This window comes from Phodopus roborovskii, unplaced genomic scaffold (genome assembly GCF_943737965.1).
Source record: "Phodopus roborovskii unplaced genomic scaffold, PHOROB, whole genome shotgun sequence".
Taxonomy (NCBI): domain Eukaryota; kingdom Metazoa; phylum Chordata; class Mammalia; order Rodentia; family Cricetidae; genus Phodopus; species Phodopus roborovskii.
In genome coordinates this window covers 1,132,345-1,148,828 of record NW_026126599.1, presented here as the reverse complement: position 1 = coordinate 1,148,828, position 16,484 = coordinate 1,132,345, and the positions used below count along the sequence as shown (strand labels likewise).

The window sequence follows — 16,484 nt, the reverse complement described above, 5'->3', positions numbered from 1 at the left end:
CTATTGAGAATTCTCTATTTAGTTCTGTACCTCAATTTTAATTGGACTATTTGATGCTTTTGAGACTAGCTTCTTGAGTTCTTAGTATATTTTGGAGATCAGCCCTCTGTCAGATGTGGGTTTGATAAAGATCCTTTCCCAGTCTGTGGGCTGCCGTTTCGTCTTGTTGATTGTGTCCTTCACCTTACAGAAGCTTCTCAGTTTCAGGAGGTTCCATTTATTAATTGTCAATCTCAGTGTCCATGCTGCTGGTTCAGGAAGTGGTCTCCTGTTTCAATTTGTTCAAGGGCACCTCCCACTTTTTCTTCTAGGAGGTTCAGTGTGGACTTTCTTCTAAGAGGTTCATTTGGACTTGAGTTTTGTGCATGGTGAGAGACATACACCAGAATCTATACACCAGAATCCAGTTATGTCAGCACTATTTTAAACCTGCATAATTCTTAACCATGTTCTAAATCTTATAACCACACATAAGTGCAACAATCACACTTCATCAAAGTTTTTCGTAGCAATTGGAGACCCTAACAGAGAAATACAATTGGACACATTTCAGGGACCAATGGATCACAGGGAACATATCAAGCTCCTGTATCTACATCTTGGGGGATATCATGGAGGAGGGGATGGAATGGTCATAAAAGTCAAAATACCAGGAAGTCCACTGCAAAAACAGTTTCTTAAAGAATGGTTGTATTAACAAGGTCTGGATAATGGCACTGTCATTAGACATGTTAACAAGGAAATCGGGGAAAATATCACAAGGTCACACACCTAGGTAAGGAATTATAGGCAACTGATGAGTGTTGACAGAAGGAGAATTAGTTTTATAATTGATTGTTCAATGCAAAGTGGTCAGCCCTGAAACCACACACACACACACACACACACACACACGATTCGGTAGGTTGCATTTACATATCTGTGCATACATATACAAATGTACATATATGTAATGGTAATATTGAAGAAGAGGCTATCAATCTGATTGAGAATGGACATGGAAGGAGATGGAGGGTGGGGACTCAGGATGGACTGGAGGAAATAAAGAGAAGGTGGAAAGTGCTAAAATGTTTTAATTAAAATTTCCTAAAAATAATTTTTTAGCTCTTGTCATAAAGAGTTCAGTTTACCTGGATACTGTACAAAATGTTGCCTTGGGCCAGGCATGGTGGACACATAATTTAATTCAAGCACTCAGGAGGCAGAGGCACTGGGATTAGCTTGGTTTCCCAGTGAGTTTTTTTTAGTGAGTTCCAAACAAACCATAACTACATGTAGATATTTAGTGAGTTCCAAACAAACCATAACTACATGTAGATATGCCATCTGAAACATTTAAACAAACAAACAAACAAAAAAGGGACTTTGTATTAGCAAAATAGGTGTGCTCATAAAGGTCTGTTTTCCAGCTGTGTGTGGTGCAGTATGCCTCTAATCCCAGCATTGGAGAGGTAGAGGCAGGTGGTTCTTTGTGAATTTGAAGCCAGCCTATTCTACCCAGTGAGTTCCAAAACAGCTAGACCTGTGTAAAGAGACCCCTCACCTCAAAAACAAATGAACATCTTTTTTGTTGTATTTTTTTTAGGGTCTGTGTATGATTCACAGGGAGTATTTTTTAGTGTACCCTCACATGAAAGTCAGATAAACAGAACACTGTTTTGCCAATTTAATGACTCTCTCAAGTTAAGGATTTTACTTTAGACTATCTAGATACCATGCCAATTGTGATTCCAAATACTCACTTAAAATTGTTAAAATATTAGTTGGTGGAGCCCCCCCTCCAAAAAGGCATTGTATTAAAATTGCAAGTATTGTGGTATGACTGCACTATAAAATGTTGGTGTTCCATTTGTGCAGATTTCTGGAAAATAACTATCTGTTTGTTTTGGCCTTGTTATTTGCCACTGAGGAGATCAACAACAACCCACATCTTTTACCCAACATATCTCTAGGATTTGATCTCTATAATGCTCTAAACAATGAATGGAATATCCTGCAGGATGCTTTTATTTGGCTCACAGGACAGAGACAAATCATTCCTAATTACACCTGTAGAAGGAAGAGCAAGGTAACTGCTGTGCTTACAGGACCATCATCAGCAACATCCACACATTTTGGGAGACTTCTGGATCTCTACAAATTCCCACAGGTGAGGGAGGGGCTGTGAGGGAGTAAGAAACCAGGTGTGTACACATGTAAATGAGAGAGGTTTGAGTCACTCTTCTTTCAAATGGAAGAGTCAAGCATTTGGTGATACAACCTCAAATACTTTGCTTAGGGTGAAGAGGAAGAGGCTGGAGTTGATATAGGAATTTTTGAAATTCAGCATTGTCAGCAGTTGTCTGTAAAACTCTCAGTAAGTGACAGAAGACTTCACAACAGGATGAGCAAACCATTGTCCCTATTATTTCCAGCTGTTTGTACGGAAACAAGAGTGCTTTTATGCTTATGTGCTTCCTTCTGCTTACAATTTGATTTTCCTTTCAGCTTACATTTGGATCATTTGACACCATCCTGAGTGACAGAGGCAAGTTTTCTTCTCTCTATCAAATAGCTTCCCCAGACACATCTCTTCCATTTGGCATTGCTCTGATGATGGTTCATTTTAGCTGGACCTGGGTGGGGTTGCTCCTCGTAGAGGACCACAAAGCATCTCAGATTCTTTCTGATTTGAGAAGAGAAATGGATAGAAATAAAGTGTGCATAGCTTTTGCAAAAATGATTCCAGACACGAACTTTCCCACTCTTAATTTTATCGTGAAAACTCGAGTGCAGATTCTAGAATCATTGACAAATGTGATTATCATTTATGGTGACTATGATTCCCTAAAATTTTTAATAGTGATTTTATCACATGATTTACTGACAATGAAAGTCTGGGTCTTGAAGTCACGATTACATACTTCTTCGTATGTTCATTCACATGAGTTCCTGGTTGACTCATTCCATTCAGGTCTCATTTTTTCCCACCACCTTTCAAAGATTACTGGTTTTAAAAATTTCTTGCAGACAATTAATCCTTTCAAATACCCAGAAGACAATTTCCTTGCTATTTTGTGGCACAGACACTTCAATTGTTCTTTTTCTCAACATGATTGTAAAATTCTGGGTATCTGTCTACCCAATGCTTCCTTGGAGCAGTTGCCTATGAAAAATTGGAAAATGGGCATGACTGAAGAGAGTTATAATATATATAATTCTGTGTATGCTGTGGCTCACAGTCTCCATGAAATGATCTTTAGTCAAGTACAAATTCAACCTCCCAGGAATGTGGAAGGAAATGTCTACCCCTGGCAGGTAATATCATTTGCCGTATTTTAACTATAGCAGCATGATATTCTGGTGTATTATAAAAGACATAAAACACTATTGTAGATTTTAGCATCTTTAACCAAATAGCACAGACCAAGTTGCATAGAAGTAAATACAGACCCTTATGTCAGTATCTCCACTGAATGGGATGTCATTAGCAAAGAGGAAATGTGTGTAAGCAAATACCTAGTTCATTTTACAAATAATTTCATAATCTTCTCATGGTATGAAAATTCCAGATCCCCCCAATATTTCTCACAGCAGATACAGTAGGACTAAATTCTCATATGCTAAAATTCTGGAACACATGACTACAGTGGTTGTTACCTAAGTAATGATTTAATTATCCTCTGGGCCATGCCACTCAGGTTTAGCACACAGAAACTCTGAATATAGTCCTAAAATCAATGTGTGTAGATACCGAGCACTTCAAGGAATTGGAGATTTGACTAAGTCGACATTTATTGCTTCATTTTCAGTGTTTTTTTTTTTTGTCAATGTTTTCTATTAAAATTGACTGACATTCTAGGAATGTAATGATAGTTCCATCCTTCTAGACTCCTTTTGGTTTGATGTCATTAACAGGTGGGTTTAAGATGAGTTTTAAGACAATGTGGAACTTTAAATATTCTGCTTCTATTAGATGTCTCTAGATCTGGTTCTTCATAGGATCCTGCATCTTTGCATTTTTTTTTTAGCTTCATCCTTTCCTAAAGAATATTCATGTCAAAAACTATGCTGGAGGCAATGTGGTTTTGGATTTGAAAAGGAAAGTAGATGCAGAGTATGATATTCTTAACTTCTGGAATTCTCCAGGAGGTCCAGGACATACTGTGAAAGTTGGAACATTTTATCCAAAGTCTCCACAGGGTCAACAACTAATTTTGTCTCATCATATAAAATGGCCAACAGGACTTACAGAGGTGGGTTGGATCTTATCTCAATCTTTTGAGCTCTGCATCAATGATACAAATATGTTTATGGATGCAATGACCCTTGATTGCTCTCAGGATCTATGTGTATATACAAAAGAATTGCCAAAATTAGGAATTTTAATTTGTGTCTTTCTTATCAATGTGACTATTTTCAAATATATTTTTTCATGGACACTTACTTCATGTCATAAATACAATGTCTTTTAATTAAGAATTGAATTTTGCATGGAAGACTCCAAAAATAGGATTAATTTGACACAGTTTAAGAAATATCATGCATGGTTATTTGGCCTTTTGCTTTCAAGCCTTTAAAGAGTTTATAAGCAACTTAAGGGAGATAGTTTTAAATTTTTCTCTCAGTTTGAGTTGTAGTTATCATGGTGGACAAATACATGCCTACAGAAGCCAGAGAGAGCGAGTGGATCCTACACTTCCACATTCAGGAAGCTTGGAAAAATGAATGCCACTGCTCACATCTCTTTTATGTCATTTAAAGTAATGCACATGTTACTGTTGAGATGTGTCTCATGAGTGCAGGTGCTTATGGAGTTTAGAAGAGAATGTTGGATCCCCTAGAGTTTGTATTGTGTGACCCACTGGATTGGATACTAGGAAACAAATTCTGGTGCTCCAGAAGAATGGTACATACCTTAATGTCTCTGGCCTTCCCCATACTCTTCCCTGTCAGCTTCTTTTTCATTAAGTATAGGAGAACATCCTTTGAAAGGATGCCACATGCTTCTAGAGTGTCTTCCCATATCAAGTTTCCTAATGCAGAAAACGCCTCACAGAAACTCCCAAGGATTTGTTTCTGTGTTACTTCTAAATTCTGTCTTGGTGACTATGGAGATTAAACATCAAATATTGAAAAACAGCTGTTCACCTAAGTAGAAGGGAACTACACAGATAACATCTGTCTGGGATCACAACATTCCCTTCTAGACATGTTCTAAATGAGCTAAGTTGATCCTACGATTTCCACAATTCTGCAGTAGAATCATTGTCTTTGGGGCAAGTCTTTTAACACATGAACCTATTGATGAGTAGCGCACACACACACCATCTGCATTCATGTATATAAAATTTGTCACTCAGTAGTTCTATTTTGAATAGTTTTATTGCATGATTTAATCCATAGAATTCTGAGCATTTCTTAACATATACTTAATTCTTAGATTCCTCGCTCTGTGTGCAGTGAGAGCTGTGGTCCTGGATTCAGAAAGTCCCCCCAGGATGGGAAGCCTGACTGTTGCTTTGACTGTATAACTTGTCCAGCCAATGAAATCTCCAATGAAACAGGTAAATGGCAGTCTCATTGAGAAAGTTCTCACCTTTTTATAGTGTTCTGTAGCAGGTAATCAGATGGACAAGTTCCACCACAGAACAGGAAAGAAAATGCTTCTCCTGCCTTCACTCAGAAGTTTAATTTTGCTTTTTGCCAAGATGGCAAATGAAACAAATGAGCAATGTCCATCCACTTCCAAAACTGAAGCTGACATGAAGGCCTTGAAAGAGAAAAAAAAAAAAAAAAAAAAAAAAAAAAAAGAGCAGTACTGAGCGTAATTCACAGCCATGAAAGAAAGCCCACATGTCACTGACCATTCAGTCCAAGATCATGTGTGACTGGATCAGGAAAAGAATAGACTTGCTCAGCATATATACCAATAACTAAGATGGGGTGTATCTAGCTGTAATAATTAATGATAGAGAGTTAGGAATGGTGAGCTGTGGAGGGCTGACTAATTATTAGTGTATGAAACAACAAAGAAAGTTGCATTAGATAACATTTGGAATAGCTGAGAGGCAGTTTAGTGTAAAAAGGAAACCTGAGCATTGACTCATGATAACTTTCACTTCTGTCCAGATGTGGATCATTGTGTGAGGTGTCCAGAAAGTCATTATGCAAATGCACACAAGAACCACTGTCTCCAGAAAGCAGTGACCTTTCTGTCCTATGAAGACCCTTTGGGGATGGCACTCACCTCCTTGGCCCTGGGCTTCTCTGCACTAACAGTTAGTGTTCTTGGTGTCTTTGTGAAGTACCACCACACTCCCATCGTCAAGGCCAACAATCGGTCTCTCACTTATATCCTGCTCATCACTCTGACCTTCTGTTTTCTCTGTCCCTTGCTCTTCATTGGCCATCCCAACACAGCCACCTGTGTCCTGCAGCAGAGCACATTTGCCGTTCTGTTCACAGTGGCTCTCTCCACAGTCTTGGCCAAAACTCTAACTGTGGTTCTGGCTTTCAAGATCACAGTTCCAGGGAAAATGGTGAGGAGGATAATGATATCAAGGGCTCCTAACTACATCATTCCAGTCTGCACCCTTATCCAACTTGTGCTCTGTGGAATTTGGCTGAGCGCCTCTCCTCCTTTTGTTGACTCAGATGCTCACACTGAACATGACCACATAATTATTATATGCAACAAGGGCTCCTCTATTGCCTTCCACTCTGTCCTGGGATACCTCTGCTCCCTGGCACTTGGTAGCTACACCATGGCTTACCTGTCCAGGAACCTGCCTGACACATTCAATGAGGCCAAGTTCCTGTCATTCAGCATGCTCGTGTTTTTCAATGTCTGGATAACCTTCCTCCCTGTCTACCACAGCACCAAGGGCAAGTCCATGTTAGCTATGGAAGTCTTCTCTATCTTGGCTTCCAGTGCAGGGCTTCTTGGATGCATTTTTGTTCCCAAGTGCTACATTATTTTGTCAAGACCAGAGAGAAACTTGCTTTATCACATCAGGGACGAAACACATTCTAGGAGAAATGTTCTTCATTCATTTCCTTCTTAATTAAATAACGTTCTGGAAGTCAGTCCAGCGGCACGTTAATTGTCTGGCACAAGATTATCATTTGGGTTTTGATTCTGTGATTATGCTACTATTCCTTTTACCTAATGATGTAATGTGTTATTGCAATACATTTATTCATTTATTTAAATTTTATTTTACACATTGATTCCCAGTTCCCTCTCCCTCCTTCTCTCTTTCCTCTCTCCCATCCTCTCAAGCCTTCCAACCACCCTCCCCTCCCATTACCCCATCATTCCACATGTAGGGTGATGTCCTACAGGAGGGGTCATCTAAATCTGTCAAGTCATTTGAAGTAGTGACTAGGCCTTCTCTCCTGTCTCTAGGTTAAGGGAGTATCCCTCCATGGGGGGATGTGCCCCCAAAGTCCTTTTGTGCAGAAGGAATATATCTTGGTTCCACTGTCTGTGGTCTCTTAGACTGCCCAGGCCTTCTAGCTGAGGCCCATGTTCAGGGGTTCTGAGTCACTCCCATGCTGGATTCACAGCTATCGGTCTGTGGCCCATTAACTCCTCCTTGTTCAGGTCAGCTATCTCTATCTGTTTCTGCAGCCTGGTCTTGTCTTCCCTCTCTGCATCTGGATTCCAGTTCGGCTCAGTGTTTAGTTGTGGGTGTTTGCTTCTGTTTCCAATCTCCTACTGAATGAGGGCTCCATGATGGTGGATAAGTTAGTTGTCTATCTCATTATCAGGGAAGAGCATTTATGGTAGCCTTTCCACTGTTGCTCAAATTGGCAGTTGGGGTCAGTCTTGTAGGTCTCTGGATATTTCTCTAGGTTCAGTTTTTTTTCAACCCTATAATGGCTCCCTCTTGTATGGTCTCTCTGTCTCTCTCTCTCTGTGTGTGTCTCTGTGTCATTTTCTCTTTTCTCTCATCTACTTCTCTCCTGACTCAATCTTCCTAGTCCCACGTGCTTTCCTCTCCTTGCCTTCTATTTCTCCTAGTTCTCTCTCTATGCACTGCCCCGCCACCCCATATGCTCAGGAGATCTTGTCCTTTCCCCTTCTGTGAGGGACCTTATATGAATCTCTTAGACTCCTACTTGTATCCTAGTTTCTCTGGTGGTGGAGGCTGGTGATCCTTTGCCCTAGGTCTAAAATCCATATGTGGGCAAGTATATACCATATTCCTCTTTTTCTGACTGGATTACCTCATTCAGAGGTAACTATCCACTTGCCTGCGAATTTCAAGATTCCATTTTTCCCCACAGAGTAGTATTCCATTGTGTAGATGTGCCACATCTTCTTTATTCATTCTTCAGTTGAGAGGCATCTAGGTTGCTTCCAGGTTCTTGCTATAACAAATAATGCTGCTATGAACATAGTTGAACAGATGTCTTTGTTGCATGGATGTGAATCATTTGGGTATATGCCTAAGAGGGGGATTGCCGGGTCCTGTGGTAAACTAATTCCCATTTTCCGGAGGAACTGCCATACTGATCTCCAAAATGGCTGTACGAGTTTGCACTCCTACCAGCAGTGGAGGAGTGTTCCCCTTTATCCACATCCTCTCCAGCATAAGTTGTCATTGGTGTTTTAGCAATTCTGGCAGGAGTAAGATGTTATCTCAAAGTTGTTTTGATTTGCATTTCCCTGATTGCTAAGGATGTGGAGCACTTTCTTAAGTGTCCTTCAGCCATTTTGATTTCCCCTATAGAGAATCCTTTCTTCAGTTCTTTATCCTATTTTTAATAGGGTTATTGGGTGTTTTGTTGTCTAGTTTCTTGAGTTCTTTGTATATTTTGGAGATCAGCCCTTTGTCAGATGTAGGATTGGTGAAAATCTTTTCCCAGTCTGTGGGCTGCCGTTTGGTCTTGTCCACTGTGTCCTTTGCCTTACAGAAGCTTCTAAGTTTGAAGAGGTCCCATTTATTAATTGTTGATCTCAGTGTCTGTGCTCCTGGAGTTATGTTCAGGAAGTGGTCTCCTATACCCTATACTAAGGGTACCTCCTACTTTCTCTTCTAAGAGGTTCAGTGTAGCTGGATTGATGTGGAGGTCTTTGATCCATTTGGACTTGAGTTTTGTGCATGGCGACAGACATAGGTCTATCTGCAGTCTTCTACACACCATCCTCCAATTGTGCCAGCAACATTTGTTGAAGATGCCTTCCTTCCCCCATTGTATTCTTTTAGCTGTTTTGTTGAAAATCAGGTGTTCATAGGTGTGTGGGATTATATCAGGATTTTCGATTTGATTCCATTGGTCTACCTGTCTATTTTTGTGCCAATACCAGGCTATTTTCATAACTTTAGCTCTGTAGTAGAGCTTAAAGTCAGGAATGGTGATGCCTCCTGAAGTTCTTTTATGGTATAGGGTTGTTTTGTCTATCCTGGATCTTTTGTTTTTCCATATAAAGTTGATTATTATCCTTTCAAGTCAGTGAAGAATTGTGGTGGGATTTTAATGGGGATTGCATTGAATCTGTACATTGCTTTTGGCAAGATTGCCATTTTTTTAAAATGTATTTATCCTACCTGTCCATGAACATGGGAGATCTTTCCATTTTGTGGTATCTTTTTTAATTTCTTTCTTTAAAGCCACAAAGTTCTTATTATATAGGTCTTTCTCTTGTTTGGTAAGTATTACCCCAAGATACCTTATGTTTTTTGTGGTTAGTGTAAAGGGTGATATTTCTCTGATTTCTTTCTCAGCCTCTTTGTTGTCTGAATATAGTAGGGCTACTGATTTTTTTGAGTTTATCTTGTATCCTGCTAGTTTGCTGAAGGTGTTTATCAGCTGTAGGAGTTCCATGGTAGTGTTTATTCGGTTGCTTATGTAAACTATCATATCGTCTGCAAATAGAGACAGTTTGACTTTTTCCTTTACAATTTGGATCCCCTTGATTTCCTTTTGTTGTCTTATAACTTTAGCTAGAACATCAAGTACAATATTGAAGAGGTATGCAGAGAGAGGACAGCCTTGTCTTGTTCCTGATTTTAGCAGAATCGCCTTAAGCTTCTCTCCATTCAGTTTGATGTTGGCTGTTGGTTTACTGTATATTGCTCTTATTATGTTTAGGTATGTTCTTGTTATCCCTGATCTCTCCAAGACCTTTATCGTGACAGGGTGTTGAATTTTGTCAAAGGCTTTTTCAGCATCTAGAGAGATGATTATATGGTTTTTCTTTTTCTGTTTGTTTATATGGTGGATCACCTTGATAGATTTTCATGTTAAACCATCCCTGCAATCCAAGGCTACTTGGTCATGGTGGATGACTTCTCTGACGTATTCTTGGATTCAGTTTGCCAGTATTTTATTGAGTATTTTTGCATCGATGTTCATCAGGGATATTGGTCTGTAGTTTTCTTTCTTAGTTGTGTCTTTGTGAGGCTTGGGTACCAAGGTTATTTTGGCCTCGTAGAAAGAGTTTGGCAATGAACCTTCTGTTTCTATTGTGTGGAACAATTTGAGGAGTATTGGTATTAGTTTTTCCTTGAATTTCTGGTCGAATTCTGCACTGAAGCAATCTGTCCCTGGGCTGTTTTTGGTTGGAAGGCTTTCGATGACTGCTTCTATTTCATTGCGGGTTATAGGTCTCTTTAAGTTGTTTGTCTGTTCTTGATTTAATTTTGGTAAGTTGTAGTTATCCAGAAATTTGTCCATTTCCTATGCATTTTCAAATTTGTGGAATACAGGTTTTCAAAGTATGACCTGAAAATTGTCTGGATTTCCTCTGTGTCCACTGTGTCCATTGTTATGTGCCCCCTTTTGTTTCTGATTTTGTTAATTTGCATGTTCTCTCTCTGCTTTTTCGTTAGTTTGGATAAAGGTTTGTCTATCTTGTTAATTTTATCAAAAAACCAACTCTTTGTTGCATTGATTTTTTGTATTGTTTTCCTTGTTTCTATTTTGTTGATTTCAGCCCTCAAGTTGATTATATCCTGGTGTCTACTCCTACAGGGTGAGTTCTCTTCTCTCTGTTCTAAGGCTTTCAGTTGTGCTGTTAATTCTCTAATGTGACTATCCTCTGTTTTCTTCATATGGGCACTTAGTGCAATGAATTTCCCTCATAACACCACTTTCAAGGTGTCCCATAAGTTTGGGTATATTGTGTCCTCATTCTCATTGAATATTAGAAAGTCATTAATTTCTTTCTTTCTTCTTTGATCCAGGTGTGGTACCATTGCACATTGTTCAGTTTCCATGCTTTTGTAGGGTTTCTGCAATTTCTGTTGTTGCATTCCAATTTTAAATCATGGTAGTCTGATAACACACAGGGGGCTATTCTAATTCTCTTGTATCTGTTGAGTATGTGGTCGATTTTAGAGAAGGTTCCATGTGGAGCAGAGAAGAACATATGTTCTTTTGTATTTGGATGGATTGTTCTATAGATGTCTGTTAACCCCAGTTGAGACATAATTTCTGTTAGTTCTTTTGTTTCTTTGTTGAGGTTTTGATTGTTGGTCCTGTCTAGTGGTGAGAGTGGTGTGTTGAAGTCTTCCACTATAAGTGTGTGAGGTTTGAGGTGACGTTGAGTTGTAGTAGCATTTCTTTTACGAATGTGGGTGCCTTTGTATTTGGGGCATAGATGTTCAGAATTGAGACTTCATGTTGATGTATTTCTCCTGCAATTAATACAAAATGACTATCTTCATCTTTTTTGATTAATTTTGGTTTGAAGTCTAACTTGTTAGATATGTGGATAGCCACACCTACTTGCTCCTTGGGTCCATTTGATTGGAAGATCTTTTCCCAACCCTTTACCCTGAGGTAATGTCTATCTTTGAAGCTTAGATGTGTTTCTTGTATGCAGCAGAAGGATGGATTCTGTCATCCTATCCATTCTGTTAGCTTGTGTCTTTTTATAGGTGAGTTAAGACCATTAATGTTGAGGGTGAGTAAGGACCATTGATTGGTGATGCTTGTTTGATTTAGGTTTGTTGTTGGCAGTGGTATTGTGAATATATTAGTTCTGCTTCACCCTTGGTTTCTGGTGTAGTTGGATTATCTGTTGCCAACATTTTTGTGGGCATAGTTACCTTCCTTGGGTTGGAGTTTTCCTTCCAATATTTTCTGTAGGGCTGGATTTGTAGATACGTATTGGGAAAATCTGGTTTTGCCATTAAATATCTTGTTCTCTCCATCTATAGTGATTGAGAGTTTTGCTGGATATAGTAGCCTAGGCTGGCATCCGTGTTCTCTTAATACTTTTAGAACATCTATCCAGGACCTTCTGGCCTTGAGGGTTTCCATGGAGAAGTCAGGTGTAATTTTGGTAGGTCTGCCTTTATATGTTCCCTGTCCTTTTTCCTTCGCTGCTCTTAATATTCTTTCTTTATTCTGTATGCTAGGTGTTTTGATTATTATATGTTGAGGGGTCGTTTTTCTTTGGTCTCTCCTATTTGGTGTTCAGTATGCTTCTTGTACTTTCATGGGCATGTCCTTCTTCAGATTGGGAAAGTTTTCCTCGATGATTTTGTTGAATATGTTTTCAGCACCTTTGAGCTGGGCTTCCTCACCTTCCTCTATGCCTATTATTCTTAGGTTTGGCCTTTTCATGGTGTCCCACATTTCCTGGATGTTTTGTGTTAAGGATTTGTTGGATTTATGATTTTCTTTGGTCGATGAATCTATTTCTTCTAGTTTATCTTCTACGCCTGAGATTCTCTCTTCCATCTCTTGAATTCTGTTGGTTATGCTTGTGTCCATAGTTGCCGATTTTTTGCCCAGCTTTTCAATTTCCAGCATTTCTTCCATTTGTGTTGCCTTTATTTTCTCAATTTCAGTTTTCAAGTCTTGAACCGTTTCCTTCACCTGGTTTTGTTTTTTCTTGGCTTTCTGTACTTTCCTTAAGGAATTTGTTCATTTCTTCCACTTTTTGTCTGTTTTTCCTCCATTTCTTTAAGGGATTTTCTCACATCTTCTTTGAGGGCCTCTATCATTTTTATGATGGTAATTTTTAAGTCGTTCCCTTCTATTTCCTCTGCTTTGTTGTGTTCCGTTCTGGTTGGTGTAGATTCCCTAGATTCTGGTGGTGTCATGCTTGTCTTTCTGTTGTTAGGTGTTCTCTTGTATTGCCTTCTTCCCATAGCTTCTTCCAGTAGGTGTTGGTGGGGTCTCCCCCTCTCTCTATGGTACTTCCCCGATGGGCTTATGTGGGTCTGAGATTCAATATCTGTAGCTCTATGTGGTCCAAGCTCTCTAGGAGGTTTCTCCGCAGACAGGGATCCAGGGATGGGGTCAAGGATGAGGATCCAGAAGAAGATGCCAGCAGGTACTCAACAGTGGTCCTCTGGCCAATAGCTCTGGCCAATAGCTGGTGGAAGAGGGCAAGGGCTGAGCTGGAACTTGAGAAGGTTTTGCAGGATAGTCGGATCTCACTGGAAACTGGCACTCTCCAGCTGAGACCTCTTTCTTTGGCAGAGGCCAGGATTTGGGGCTCAAGGATCTTGCCAGCAGGAACTCAGAGTGCACCCGCAGAGATAGGCAGATCTCTGAGAGGGGCCCGGGACTTCAGCAGAGGACTGGAGGCGGGGTCAGAGACCAAGTTGGTGGAAATTACGGGTGGTCCCACATGGATAGTCAGGTCTCCTTTGTTCAGAGTTGCTCTGAGAAGTCTCTGAAGTAGGGTGGACTGTTGGCTCCACCCTCTGTCCCAGTGCTCAACTAGAGCGGCAGGACCATGATTGGGGTAGGGCACAGGGTAGGGGGGGGTAGGATGGCAGTGGGGATGGGTGGGGGTGTATCAGAGCTCCAAGGGTGCTCTCGATGGGGACTGGAGACAGGAACAGCAGGATTGTTAATTCTTGTTGTTTTGAATTTTTTGGTAGGGATGGTATTATGTGTGGATTTCCCCCTCATTTTATTTTGGCTTTTGGTAAACTGGGATTATATATTGCCTATGTTTTTGTAACTGTAGTTAATTCCTTATGTAGAACTTTTGCTTCCAATACTTTCTGTAGGTCTAGATTAGTGGGTATGTATTATTTAAATATGGGCTTGTCATGGGATATCTTGGCTTCACCATTTATAGTGATTGAAAGCTTTGCTGGGTATAGTCGTCTGGTCATGTCCTTTTCGTCTGCATCTGGATTCTAGTTCGACTCAGTGTTTAGGCATGGATGTTTGCTTCTGTTTCCAACAGGTATTAGATGAAGATTCCATGGATAAGTCAGTTGTTGATCTCACTATTGTTAGTTGGCAACAGTCTTGTAGGTCTCTTGTAGGTCTCTAGACCTTTCTTTAGGTTCAGTTTTCTCTTCAAACCAATAATAGCTGCTTCTTTTATGTTCTCTCTCTCTCTCTCTCTCTCTCTCTCTCTCTCTGTTCCTACCCTGCCTCAATCTCCCTGGTCGCACGTGCTTTCCTCTCCCCCTTCTCTTTCTCCTATTTCTCTCTCCATTCACTGCCCCCCTGCCACTTCCCCTGTGCTCTGGGGGACTTGTTCCTTCCCAGTTCTGTGAGGGGCTTTATATGAATCTCTTAGAATACACCTTGTATCCTAGTTCCTCTGGTAGTGTGAATTATAGGCTGGTGATCCTTTGATCTAGGTCTAAAATCTATATATGAGTGAGTACATACCATGTTCCTCTTTTTGTGACTGAGTTACCTCATTCAGGATGGTTTCTTCAAGTGCCATCCACTTGCCTGCAAATTTCAAGATACCATTATTTTTTTCTGCAGAGTAGTATTACATTGTGTAAATGTGCTACATCTTCTTTATCCATTCCTCAATTGAGAGGCATCTAGGTTGATTCCAGGTTCTTCCTATTACAAATAATGCTGCTATGAACATAGATGAACAGATGTCTTTGCTTTCAAAATGATTGACAATTTTGATCTATAGTTTTGATTAGTAATCTTTTAGACTCTGTCAATTTAGCACCATTTGTTCCATATCATTTCTGTATTTCTAATTATTAAAATTGGTAGGATGTGTTCTGGATGTCACAGGGTTATTGATGGTGAAGTCTGAGGGAAGTATTTCAGTTATGTGTAAGGTGTATGGTTTTTTTCTGCCTGCCACCACTGGTCTTGTCCCACCTCCGCGACAGCCCCAATTAACACACAGAGACTCTGTATTTGATATAATCCTGTTGGCCAGTTACTAGTTTCTTATCGGCTAGCTCTGTCTTAAGTATTAACACATTTCTATGTACTTCCAAGTGGTCTTACTGAGAGCGGAGGAATGGCGGTTCTGTTCTCTCCAGGCTCTCCATGCTGACTCCTCCTTCCTCCTTCCTATTTCCTCCTTGTCTCCTAGTCCCTCCTATCTTCCTTTCCTATTGGCCAACAGTGCTTTATTATTAACCACTATGAGAAACTTATATACATAATGGCATCTCCCATCAGTTATGTGCCTTTCATATTAGAGGGCAGTGGCCATCAGGTTAGTAGACGGTCTTGAAATGCCAACATGGAATTCTTTGAGAAGGAAGAAAGATCTATTTTACTAGATGCAAACTCTTCTATAGCTGTAATATCCATGAGACCTGAGACAGGCTCAAAGATCTTTTACAATGGAAATGCAGGGGGAAGGTTCAAGTAAATGTAAAGATAAATTTAGGTCCTGGTGATATCATTCTGTTTGTGATGAAACCTGGATGAAGGACTAAGTCCTCAGCACAGGGAATGTAGTGCCAGAAAAATGATCAGAGAGGAAAAGTTGATGCATATGTGTATCTTTCAGACAACTTAGTCTGAAACAGGTTCAGCAAATATGTTGACCAAAATCCATTTACAGGAATGTGCCTATGTGACTACCTATGGAAAATGGGTTTCATTTTGTTTTGGCCTCTTGATTTTCCTCACATTTTTGATTCAATTCTCATATGCATGTTCTCTCTGATAATCATTAAAAAAGGGCATGGAATGTGTGGGCAGCAATATATTCCATTATAATATTTTTCTTAATCTCTAAATTTGACATTCATTAGATCATAATTTAAAATATGGTAAGTAAACATCATTTATATACACCTATATAGTGTTATATATATAGATACATAATATGTATATTAATATATTACAATGTATACCTATATTTATGAAAAATAAAACCTGTCAGATCAATTATGGTTTACATATATTATGGATGTTAATATCTCCTGCAAGAGATTACAAATCTAGGTATTACATAATCTAGATTATATAATCTAGGTATTCATATCTGAGTATAATTTTTTCACATTTACTTAAAGGTACAGTTGATAAAACAAGTTCATGTGCCACTATAACCATACAATTACAAGTATATCTGTTGTGTTCAGAGCATGAAACATAAGGATGCTTCCCTCCACCTTGATTCCTCCTTATTAATTAGCTTGACTGTGTCTATGGTTTGTAGCATAATATTATTTATAATATCCACCTGTAAGTTAGCCCATACTATGTTTTATTTCTGGGTCCAGGTGACCTCACACAACATGATCTTTTCTAATGCCATCCATTTGCCAGCAAATTTTACAGTATTTTTGTTT

The 16,484-nt window shown here is 39.5% G+C and overlaps 2 protein-coding genes across 2 annotated transcripts in view; both read left to right on the top strand.

Moving 5' to 3' along the window:
* LOC127237320 (zinc finger protein 39) overlaps positions 1 to 2,379 on the top strand; it is a 35,752-nt gene extending 33,373 nt beyond the window's left edge. Inside the window, exon 6 of the mRNA XM_051205548.1 lies at positions 1,910 to 2,379. The gene's annotated coding sequence lies outside the window, so the exon portion shown is untranslated. The remainder of the gene's footprint in view (positions 1 to 1,909) is intronic.
* LOC127237342 (vomeronasal type-2 receptor 116-like) lies at positions 711 to 7,046 on the top strand. The gene is made up of 7 exons (XM_051205575.1): positions 711 to 775; positions 1,858 to 2,149; positions 2,279 to 2,356; positions 2,488 to 3,297; positions 4,011 to 4,235; positions 5,423 to 5,546; positions 6,112 to 7,046. The coding sequence occupies exons 1-7, from the start codon at positions 711 to 713 to the stop codon at positions 7,044 to 7,046; spliced, it is 2,529 nt and encodes an 842-aa protein (XP_051061532.1).
* The last annotated feature ends 9,438 nt before the right edge of the window (positions 7,047 to 16,484 follow it).

Excerpts from the sequence above, each read along its gene's own strand:
- LOC127237342 (XM_051205575.1), top strand. The coding sequence starts at position 711 with ATGGCACTGTCATTAGACATGTTAACAAGGAAATCGGGGAAAATATCA. Across the intron at positions 2,150-2,278 it reads ATCTCTACAAATTCCCACAG|GGTGAAGAGGAAGAGGCTGG; the intron begins GTGAGGGAGGGG and ends TACTTTGCTTAG. Across the intron at positions 5,547-6,111 it reads TGAAATCTCCAATGAAACAG|ATGTGGATCATTGTGTGAGG; the intron begins GTAAATGGCAGT and ends ACTTCTGTCCAG.